Raw genomic sequence first — 11,813 nt, forward strand, 5'->3', positions numbered from 1 at the left:
CACTTGGGGAGACAGTCTGTTGAGAATGGATACAATCACACCTGCGCTCCTGACGCACGCCCAGTCCAGGAGCGGGAGTGGTTTACTGTACAGTAACTAACCCCCCACAGTTTGTTACTGTTCACATGTCAAAGCTCAGAATAAATGAAAAAAGGCATGTTTGAATAGTGTTTGATGTGGGCTTACGGTTTAAAGAGATCTATCTGAAGCAAATTAATGAATTGGACAGCTCAGTTATCCTGAAATTCAGCAATTGGTCTGTCTGTTGCGCAACATTCAATGAATGACAAAAGTCATCCAATAGTTTATCAGACATGACAACCATCCTTAAAAAATAACTCTATAGGGAATCCTTCTCTTTGTATTCATGTATAAAATCGTACAATTTATCAAGTAGCACGTGCCAATCACCCACACACCACATGTTTAATGTGTGGGCTGGCTTGTGTGTGTGTGTGTGTGTGTGTGTGTGTTTGGTATGGGGTTTGAGCTGGGACAATTTGTTTGAAGTATAAACTCTGCTGGGTGAGGCCAGGTGTTGAATTAGCCCACATCTATTCAGATATTCAGCTGTGCCCACATCCTTTAACCTTTTTGATTCCGCATGTCAAACTGTGGCAACCTGCTTTATGTTCATAAGACCTGAATTCACAACCAGCTTTAAAGAGCTACAGTTCTGAGCTGCAGAGACCTCTTGTGGCTTCAGCCTGGTCTAGTCCTCTTTGTCTCAGCACTCTGATCTCTGCACAACAGCTGAACAACAGTTGTGATAAAGCAGATATCTACATTACCTGGCATGTCCAGCTATGATGAGTTATTCATTCAGGCACACGGGAGAAGTTTGTCCTCAGCTAGTTACCAAGTTGTTTTGATGCCAAAACCTAACCAAACTGCAACTGTTTCACAACGTTAACCCCTTGTCAGAAAGGCTTTCTAAACTACTTGGTTAGGTTCAGGAAAAGATCATAGTTTGGGTTAAAACTAAAAGTTAACCCTCAGCTTCACACAGGACACAAACAGAATCTCCTGGTTGAAAGTCCTATGTCTGACCCACTCATCCAACCCAACCTGCTCCCTATTTGGACTTGTTGCTGTTTATACAACCCGACTTCCTGAAGCCTTTCTGCCAGAAAAGTGTTTGCCTTTTAGCCTTTCTGTCAGAAAGCCCTGAGGGCAAACCTCTCCAACTTTCATCAAAAGTACCCTTCCAAATTAGAAAAAAAATCAGTTTTTCAAGACCAAGTAAGAGCAAGTAATGCTGAAGCAGCAAAACCCCTGAGTGTATTTAATTAAGCAAGGATGGGTTTAATTGTACAGCACTTTTCATTCGTTAGAGGAAGGATGTGTTGCTTCTTTTCACAGTCACATTGTCTCACTTTAAATGTAGGTTTGAAGGAAAGCAGCACAAAAAAGTCAAGTGAGTCATCTGTTTTCTCAGAAACCAGATGAATGTGCGTGTTGTGCATTGACCAGAGATGGATCAAGTGTTTGTTTGTCATTGTGAAGGGTTCAGCTCTGTTATGCTGAAGATTGGAGGCTTTAGGCTTACTGAACCCCTCTGAGGATGAAAGAATTATTTCAAAAGCCATTCTCAATGATCACACTCATGTTGAAGTGTTTCTATCCTAAGTCTCCGCCCACAGGGTTTAAGTTGTTACTGAATGATGGGATGAGCATAAAAAAGTAAAAAGAAACATGTATCTGAACATGAAATAGAAAATAATATCAGACCACCTTTAAATGTCTTTTGGTCACCGCAGTGAAAAGACCGTGCTTAGTCAGTTTCCTTTGTGTTCTGTAATGCTTCAAATGTGGGATGCCCTGGATCACAACATCAGGAGACATGAAGCTCTGCTCGCCAGCAGCAGCCAGAAACCTCATTGGGCCCTTCTGTAGGAATGGGATAATATCCCAAAACTGCTGATTCAGAGGCTCAGTGTCTCTGTGTTCCAGATGTATCAAACAGTGGTGGCTGCAACACAACTGTAGGACTCCAGGGTCCCATGTCACAATGTGGGATTACCAAGTTATCTGAGTATTGCTGAGTAAAGCCGAGAACCCACCAGAAATCTGAAACAGGCTGGAGGCGAACTGTTCAGGCTCTTAGCCGCTGCAGTTATCCAGCAAACAAAACGATTTTGCATTGGGAGACTGGCCTCTGACTGCTGTTAATGTTCACAGTCAGTAATGCTTTTGTATGAATTGAATTTCTATTGTTATTTACATAAAACAATTAGTGTTTATATATATACTGTACAGTATTTTTGTAGCATTCATGCCAAAGACAATTAAGTCCGGCGTTTTGTGAAGAGACTTCGGCCCAGATTCAGTCGAGATTTGTAGGAAAAAGAGCATGTGCTGCACTGCTCTCCATTGTGTGAGGGAAGTCGTAATATTGTTGATCAAAAAGCAAGCAATTACTTAATCTGTAATATTGTAATTTTGTAATATTGTATAACTAAAATACATTTGGCCACATGTTATGAGGCTGGTGCACATCATGATTGTAACCCAGTTGCTAGCATTGACACCAAGTCATCTAATTTTAAAATCTATTTGAAAGGTTGTGTAGACTTTGTATGGGGAGGCGTGCCATTCAGAATGACTGCTGTAGCTGCTACATGAACAAGATGTGGGTATCATCATCAGCAAAATCAAAGTCAGGCAGAGAAGAGAGAGGAAATAGTTCCTCAGTGAAATTCCTAAAATTCCTCTGGGTTTTTAGGGAAAAGGAGTGCTTCACTTAAGGCTTAAGGAATTATTCAATTTACGCTTGCAGTTGCTGACGAAAATACAAATTTCCTCGACAGAGTTAACTCCAAGAAATGTTTGCTGTTTGCATCACAAGTCACATTTATTCAAAGCCAAACTCTAAGAGTCCTTATCAAAAATGATCACTCAAGTTATACGCAATACATGCTGTGCATACAAATTAACTATGAATATAAAGGCTTTAAAGGCTAACTGGGAATTTGTGAAGGGGCCTCTGACCTTTGTACTTATATGTAAGGTCATGACCACATCCTGTTATTGACAGCTGCTCTAGACCACTCATCTCACAGGCTTTAACCAGGCTTCAATCTATTGGTGTGAGAGAGTTCTCACACCTTTAGACACTATACGACTTGTATGGACAACACTAATCAGATAGAGTTTGAAACCTGACCCTTTGGATTAAAACCCAACAGCTACCTCCTCCTCCACAAGTGCCTAGTCAATGTCACAGTTTCCGCTCTGTTACAGAAAGCAGCCTCTGACATGTTCTGTCTGACAGCTCAAAAAACATGAGAAGGGACCGATGCATCCACATTTCAAGAACCGTTTTATCACCTTTCCCTTGATCAGCAGCACCTGTGTGTTTGTGGATTAACAAACCTGACACTGAGGCCGCTCAGAGGTTACGATAAAACAGATACAGGAGGCCTCCGAGTAAAAATGGCATTTCCTCTGGTTTTTGTAAACAGCACCTATTGGCTTTGTAAAACTGTGGAAGATTATTATCTCTTACAGTGTTATAAAGTATTTTTGTACCTCAGGTTCTGACATACCTTATCATTTGGTGTTTCCTGTTACAAGTCATGGCAAGTATGGAAACGGCTGCAGTTGCACAATCAGGAGTTTTCTGCACTTGTGCAAAATTTTGTCTGAATTAACACAAAACAAGTGGATACAATGGGACATTTGAGTAACACTGTGGTGTGGGTGTTCTTAGCGTCTTGCTGTAAATGTGCTTATATTGTTTTTCTTGTAAGAGGGGGCCTCAGTTTCCGTTTGTATGTTACCACTCACCTCAAAGTGAGACATCTTACATCTCGCTGGACTTTTTACGAGTTGTTCTAAGTGTACACACACGCGCACACATACATACACACGCACACACACACACACACACACGCACACACACACACACACACACACACGCACACACACACACACACACACACACACACAGGACTGTATACTTGCAGTGCTTTACTTTGACACTTAACCCACATACAGACATAAACACACATTTCACACTTGAACGCTTTGGCTGATCTTAGCTGCTTGATGAAGGAAATGAATACAGCTTGTGACCACAAAGAGACGCAGTGCGCAAGTAAACATTCTCTGTTCCTTGATTTGCCATGTTTAAAGTTGCAGTGTTTGCATTAATGAAGACATGCACTAGGCTCGACTCAGCACTCAGTAATAAATTATTGTACTGATTTTCAAAAGGTTGTTTCGTCTACTGTGGTTCGGTTCAACTGTGGGGAAAAAAACATTTTATTTAATTCAAAAACAATTCACTGAATTCTCCTGCGTTATAATTAAATTATAGAATTATAGAATCATTATAGAATCGTTTCGAAAAGCCACAGTGACAAAGGGACTGATTTGATGTGAGGTGTTACTGGTTGAAATTGTGTGAGGATTTGAGTCACAGACAAAATGATCATGAAAACAGTAGAAGTTGTATCTGTATCGCTTGTTCGTTGCTCTGATGTTATCTCTTTTACAGTAAGTCAATGTAAGTGCACGTTTACAGTAAGACCCAAGGATGTTACTGACTCATGTCATCACATCTTCACTTTTTCACATATTTCCAATGAATCTAATGAATCACCAAAGTCTGAAGTCGAAGCCCAGAGATACGTTTTGAGTTTTACTCAAAGAAATAGAAAACTTCATGGTTTATCACTCATTAATGTAGCATTTCGAGTAAATATTTGTTTGCTTAGATTAACACCTTGACTATACATAGCAAACAAAGGGTTGTTTCATCTGGTGCACACTGGTTTTAAAATATTTAGATCACTAAGACTTTCACTCCCCTAACTTTTCTTGTTTTGTTAACAGTATAAAATCAGACTGAAGGGGCAGGCTGCCTCCATCACTTTCAGGAAATATTAAAAAAGAAAATACTTATACTTAAATACTTACCTAATTTCTGGTTCCTGTTTTTTTCTTTTCATTCATTTGGAACTGATTATTTTCATTATGAATTAAAATTGTACAATATAAAAGTGAAATGTGAACTGATTTTCAGATCATTTCATTGTTTTTTGGGTTGTGTGTCGCGTCATGGCTTAGTGGTGGTGCAACAAAACCACTGGATGGTCTCAGTGAGCGTCCTTGTATTCTGAAAAGAAATGTCTCTAATTATGATGTTTCACCATCCTCAAGAAAAAACGTCAAACAAAAAGTAAATTATTTCAGACATGGCTACTAATCCCAGGAATTATTTGTTTTATTTATCCAAACAAAAAATTACAGTTATTATTATTACAATACATAGTATCTATCTTTTAAGGCATTCAAATTAACACAGCCTTTAGTAATACAATAAGTCATCTGCAAAAAGTATGTTAACATTGTACAAAACTATAGGAAATTACTGAAATTAAAGAAGACATATTTACATATACAAATACATATCAGGGTCACATGTCAAGGCTGTGTCAGGGTACAATCCGGTTTTGATTTCACCGAAAGACTGTGCCAAGCTGTTCACTGGCAGTGCAGGTGTTCGGACCTGTTTTGCAATCGACGGAACTTATTGTCTTAACTGTCTTTCACTGGCATACACTCTGTCACACACAAGGCCTGAAGACATGTCTTGAGTCTCTGAGTATGTGGGAGGACACACTGAGCTACATTGCTTCACATGCATCTCTTGCACCTCAGCGGTGCAGAGATGGAGTTTCAGGTCGCATGCTTGCAGACTGACATCTTCAGCGTCTGAGAGTTCCACGCATGTCCTCATAAACATCATTGGTGATGACGCGTCTTGGTTTCACTGTGGTGCGCAGAGCCTTGGTCTGGTAACAACAGATATGGTGATGTAGGGTTATTATACATTAACTAACAGGATTATCATTCAGTGTATTTTTTTGCAACTTCGCTTTATTGTCAGTTTTTTTTTTCTTAGCTCATAGTTTATCTTTGACAACTTGTATAGAAAGTGACATTTTTAAGTGTCACATTCAAAAGTTTGTTGTCAGGCATGTTTGTTGTCAGGCATGTTTAGGCAACCTGAGACAGGTGGTTATTCCAACTATGAAGAACTGTCATTCTCCTTTCTTCTTCTTTTGTTTCCCCGTCTTGTATAACACACATTGTTGAACCACTATTGGGTCAGTTCACCTTGTATATATTAATCTTAATCTCTAATCTCGTGTTAGTTTTTTTTTAATTCATGTTAAATTCATTCATATCTGTTGAACTGTGTCACATTACACAGAGAGGTATTTCCTCTGTTTTAGCCTACCCTACTATACCCCTATAAATAGGGTGAACAAAGTAATAGAAACACCAGTCAGTATAAGGCAATACACAAACTATATCCTCCAGAATGACGATACAGTTCAATCAACACCTCTCTAACAAACAGTTTTAACAAAAACTGAGCATTATAACTTTCATGAATGTAGGAATTGTTGTATTAGACTGCATTAGAGGTGTAGCTAGGTGTACCTAATAAACATCTACAGTGTATGTATAATTCACATTCACTTTCATTCCTTTTGCTATAAAATACTTTGTTCTCATGCAGCTACCATTATGTTTTGTGCACTGGGTAAATGAAAAGTGTGAAAGTGATACTGACAATAAACCTTGGCTGTCAACAGTGAAAGAGAATAAATTCCACAAATGATTTTACTATGTGTTTGTCACACAACTACTGAGCATAACAGCAACGTGTGCTGTTGAGAAAAACAGGAACATGGAAACAGCCCCCAAGATTCCATCACAGCTTGTGAGTCACAGCAAGATACAATCAGATGAAGGAACCCACACAGGCACCTACAAACACACACACACACACACACACACACACACACACACACACACACACACACACACACACTAAAACACATGGGTACCTTGTGGATGATCAGTATGAGGAAGATGATGAAGATGATGACCAGGACAGCAGCAGAGATCGCAACAGGCACCAGGATCAGATTCTTATTTGATGGCTCACACTGCTGCGCTGTATCTGTTATGATATGATATATATGATATAATATTCCACTTATGTAAGTTTGGTATGTGTCAGACACTTTGCAGTAGTACTGACTGAATACAAATAGTATGTTAACACTTGAATTATTTCATACCTCTGAATTAGTTATCAGTAGTCTACTGTTACAATGTATCGTTGTAATGTTGGCCTTCTATTTCAATTCGATTCAATATGCTTTATTGGCATGAATGTAACAAAGACAATATTGCCAAAGCGTCAAGTAAAAATTGGTGGACGAATCATTGTTAAATTGGCATTTAGAAAACAATTGTTTCCAGTGGAATGATGATGAAGTTGTACTGTGAGTTAATACATAAATTGATGAGGCTCACCTTTCACCACCAGGAGCACAGACCCTTCGCCTTTCTTGATCACGACTTTACTGAACTTCTGGTCAAACCTTTTGTACTCGCACCAGTACGGCCCCGTGTCGTTAGAGGTCAAGTTTTTGATGAGAATGTCCACGTTGGGGAATTCTCCGTTTAACTGAAGTCTGCCTGTGAATTCTGTGGCGATGGTAGTTTTGTCGGAGTTTCTATCTTTGTACAAAACAGTGTTCTCCTCACTGAGACCCATCTTCAAACTCAGGAACTCTTGGTTTGGTTCAGGTGATCTGCACTGGATAGTGACAGTGCCTCCAAAATCTCTCCATACCACTCCACTGCTCCCTACACAGATAGACACAAAAATCTAGCACAGTTTTTCCTTTTCATGAATCACTACAAAATACACATCATTCTTCAGCATTATATATGTAATCAGTCTTACCTGGGTCACTCAGGGCTTCACAGGAGAGACAAAGGATGGTTATGAACTTCAGCCAGACAGCAGACATGCTGACAGTGACTGTCACTCAAGGTTCACTTGAATTCTAACTCCTCAGTAGGAAGTGTGTGTGTGTTTTCACCCACATCACCCAATACGATGAGTAACAGCAACACGTGACCTAAGGTGTCAGATGTGAGGGTGAAAGACATCAAGTCATCTCAGAAACATGGTAATGTGACACTGACTCTTAAAGATAAAGTCTTCGCTAAGGTCAAACCACTCGGAAGTGAAGATGAACACTAGACAGGTTTTTATCCTTCACTAAAGCATTAGGCAAGATTTTATCATTGCTTGAGATATTTTGAGAGCTTGCACTAGTGCAACTGCAGTGTTAGCAGAGGGTGAAAGGCTCCTGTTTTGCTGCGACAGTTAGTGGCAGAGGAACAAACATGTCTGAGGAGAACCAGAGTGCTTGAAAACCAACTAGATAAGATCCAGTTCTACAATATCTATTTCTATTTAAACTGGCACTGGCTGTGTATTGATAAACATGACTGCACAATATACTGTATAGTTTGAAGATGAGTATATTCTGAGTAGATACACTCATAGACAGACAAACAAACCGTGTTAATGCCAGCTAATGCCATGTTTCAGATACCACTTCACTGGCTCAGTATACAGCATCGCCAGGTATGAAGTAAAACAATACTCTGATATGGAAAAAGCATTTAACGAGACAAAAAGAGACAAAAAGTAGCACAGCCATCCCAAATTTGATAAAGCTTCATGAATTCATCATTACTTACATTCATTACCAGACAATAGTTTAGAGATAGAAATTTAGTTTAGAGTGCTAGAAACTGGTTTTGCTTATGGATAGAAACATGTGACCCTCATGCGTGTGAGGATGAGGAAATTAAATTGTGAGATCCAGACAGGCAGCTTAGCATGAAATATTTTATCACCTCGACAAAAAACAGATCAACACAAAAAACTGTTTTGCTCAGAGGTCACATAACTCACACTGACTGTTCTTCATTAGACCTCAGACACAAGGAAAGACATTAGCAGTGGATGATATGTTTTTCTGAGCTCGCACTACAGAGATAGTCAATACATATTCAACAACGAAAGTAGGTCAAAAGTTTAGTTTTAGCAGAGGCTGGAAGGCCACTGTTTAACAGTGTTTGCATTGCCCTCTAGTGGCAGAAGAGTGTCACTTAAAGTATATCCACCCTCCTTCTCTTTTAGCAGTTTTAAGCACTATATAAACATTTAATAAATGGTTTATATCACACTAGAATGTAGTGTTAATAAGTGTTAATCAATATATTTGTCAACAGCTGTAACTCCGAGTGGAGGTTGGTATATAAACAGAAAATGAATGATAATATAGTAAAACAGTTGTAATAATATAAAATGTGTTTTCATAGGAGAAGTTATAATTGTTGACAAATATTGTTTAAAACTACATTATAGTGTGTTACAAACCATTCAATGTTTATATTGTGCTAATAAAGTGTTACAAATATGGGATATATCAGGATACATGGATATACTCATGTAGAGATGGCAAAAATGCCAGCCAATGCTGGCTCAGTACATCTTCAGGTACGACATAAAACAATACAGAGATATATGAAGACAAATTTAAATGGTTGTTTAAAAAAACAAAATATTCTCTCCCATGCCCATTTTATTTGTTGAGATTTCTGACTCCATCCCAATACAATGGAGGTTAATGGAATTTTGTTATTGGTGCTGACAGCATTAAAAATGACATTTAAAACATTTAACAGCAAAATGTCTTTGAAGAAACAATGTCCTGTTCACGCTGTCGAAGATTCTTATAGGGACTATGTCTATGGTAGAATTATTTTCAATTCCAAGAAAGAATAACAAAAGGAATGAAAGGCCTAAACTGAACTTTTACGAGTGAGGAACACAATCTTGCAAACCAAATCCAGTCAAAGTCTCTTTGTAAACCAAAGCCTGAGATCAAATTTGGGAAAGTGAGTGGCTGTAAGAGCAGAGCACACTGAAAACCATGAAAACACAGGGACTCTAAAATCCAGACAGGCATATCTCAATTAGTCTGTAAAGTGACAAAGACCAAAATAAATACAGCCTTTTTTATTGCATCAATTAAAACTAAATACCATATACCATATATTCACAACACAGTCAAATATATATAAGATGATGACCATTGTAGTTTGAAGCTGAAATGACCTCAACAAACTCCATTAACTTGTCACTGTCCTGAGGGACTTGCAAACTCAACATCAATAACATCAATAAAGGCTTTCACAGTCTCTGGAGATAAATCCAAAGAACACAACCACCTCCTGCTCTTTCGGCCTCCCTGTGGGACAGAATCAAAAAGGTCCCTGTCCCTCCATCAGTTCCCTTCCTCCAGTCTCATCCAGCTAAGAAGCTACTATGTGAGCCGGAGCAGACGCTGCAAGGAGGGCTTTTTACGCTCCCTTTGTTGCTACGGAAACGGCCCTGTCCATTTGCCAACCAGTGCTTCCTGTTTAGGGCTTCTGGTGAGTGGGAGGCCTTTTATATTTTTGAGACTGCAACATAATCAGGAGGGTCTGTCTCTGGTCACAGAGAGGACAGGAAGACAACAATAGTACATATAGAGATTCATTAGTCTATATGTTCTTAATACAAGAACAAAATTATTTTGGGGGTGGAATCATAATTTCAGGAGAGCGGTAATAAGGGTCAGCATATTTAACCCTGCTGTCTTCTGAGCAACATATTAATAATGTATTTCCTCCTACAACACCCCTTCCTCCTCCTGCCTTGAGGAGTTGCTGAGTCAGAGCAGTATGACTGGATGGGGGTATTGATTGACTGATTGCTTGTCACTCCGAGATGACTCATCTCATTTCCCCTTCCACGCTCACATCCTTTTCCTCTGGAGAGATCTCCTGGGAAAACACACACATGGCCGGCCTCATCTGGAGTGCACATGGTGTAATGGCCCTGTCAATACATTGAAGTTGCTAATGAGCGAGGATGCATTCATCGCAGACATCAATTAAATGACTTGGCATATGGCTGTGGGGGAGGAAAATGGTAATCTCTCGTCTTTCTAGAAAGATTAGTCGGATGATCAAGGGGGATAGACAAGAGAGTCTGTTTCTAATGTGGTTTTACTGATTAGCTGTTGACCAGGACAAAAGAGCAAGCTGCAGTATTGTGTTTGTTTGCAACAGCCAAAAGTACACCAAACATTATGAACTTAAAATGAATACATGGGCATCACTATTCACTCCTTTCTCATATGTCTATATGTACATCGGGTTAAAAAGACTGAGGAAAGCACCGGAGATCCAGGCTGACTCTGCGTCTTAAGTTATAATAAAAGGCACAGGACTTTCTCAGTGGGTACAGCACTCTCTGAAAACAAGCCTTCATTGACTGCACTCCAACATCCTGGCATTTCTCCAGGGCAGGAAGTTCTTTTCCTGATCTTGAGTGACCTCTGCATGCCTTCCACGGCAGATGAGGGCTTAAACACACCGCCGTGCTGCAGCACTGCTCAGGTTTTTGGCTCTGAAGGAGTTCGAGTCGAAGCTCAGGAGGCGGAGAGAAAAGCCACTGAATCTGTTCTGATAGAAACTTTTATTCAGGTCTTTCTTTGGACACTTATGTGGCTGGTATGCAGACACGTGGAGCATGCACAATATAATGGAAAGACACTGTCTGGTTAAGCCCAAGGTGAGCACAGAATGAAGGTTTGCAGAAAAATTCTAAACTCGATCTGTCCAATGATCCATTCCCTGTTATTTCTGAAGAGTTTGTCATCATTGCCCCTTCAGCTTCACAGTAAGAGGCTTACAATGATTCATTTACTCAACAATACACTGCCATTCAAATCAAAGTCATGGAGTAAAGACAAGATGGCATTGTAGGGTGATCAGAAGTGATCTTCATATCCATAGAGACATTTGCTGACAGTGATGAGGTGTTTTGTGAGAGGAAGGCTGAAGTTCATCTTTCATCTTGGTTGAATACA

General features: G+C 39.5%; 1 protein-coding gene across 1 annotated transcript; it reads right to left on the minus strand.

Moving 5' to 3' along the window:
• Positions 1-5,220: 5,220 nt before the first annotated feature.
• LOC139299918 (T-cell antigen CD7-like) lies at positions 5,221-7,874 on the minus strand. Its single transcript, XM_070922868.1, has 4 exons — positions 7,778-7,874; positions 7,342-7,677; positions 6,867-6,982; positions 5,221-5,801 (listed from the first exon to the last, which is right to left on the minus strand). The coding sequence occupies exons 1-4, from the start codon at positions 7,842-7,844 to the stop codon at positions 5,715-5,717; spliced, it is 606 nt and encodes a 201-aa protein (XP_070778969.1). The 5' UTR covers positions 7,845-7,874; the 3' UTR covers positions 5,221-5,714.
• Between the last annotated feature and the right edge of the window lie 3,939 nt (positions 7,875-11,813).

This window comes from Enoplosus armatus, chromosome 17, assembly GCF_043641665.1.
Source record: "Enoplosus armatus isolate fEnoArm2 chromosome 17, fEnoArm2.hap1, whole genome shotgun sequence".
Classification (NCBI taxonomy): domain Eukaryota; kingdom Metazoa; phylum Chordata; class Actinopteri; order Centrarchiformes; family Enoplosidae; genus Enoplosus; species Enoplosus armatus.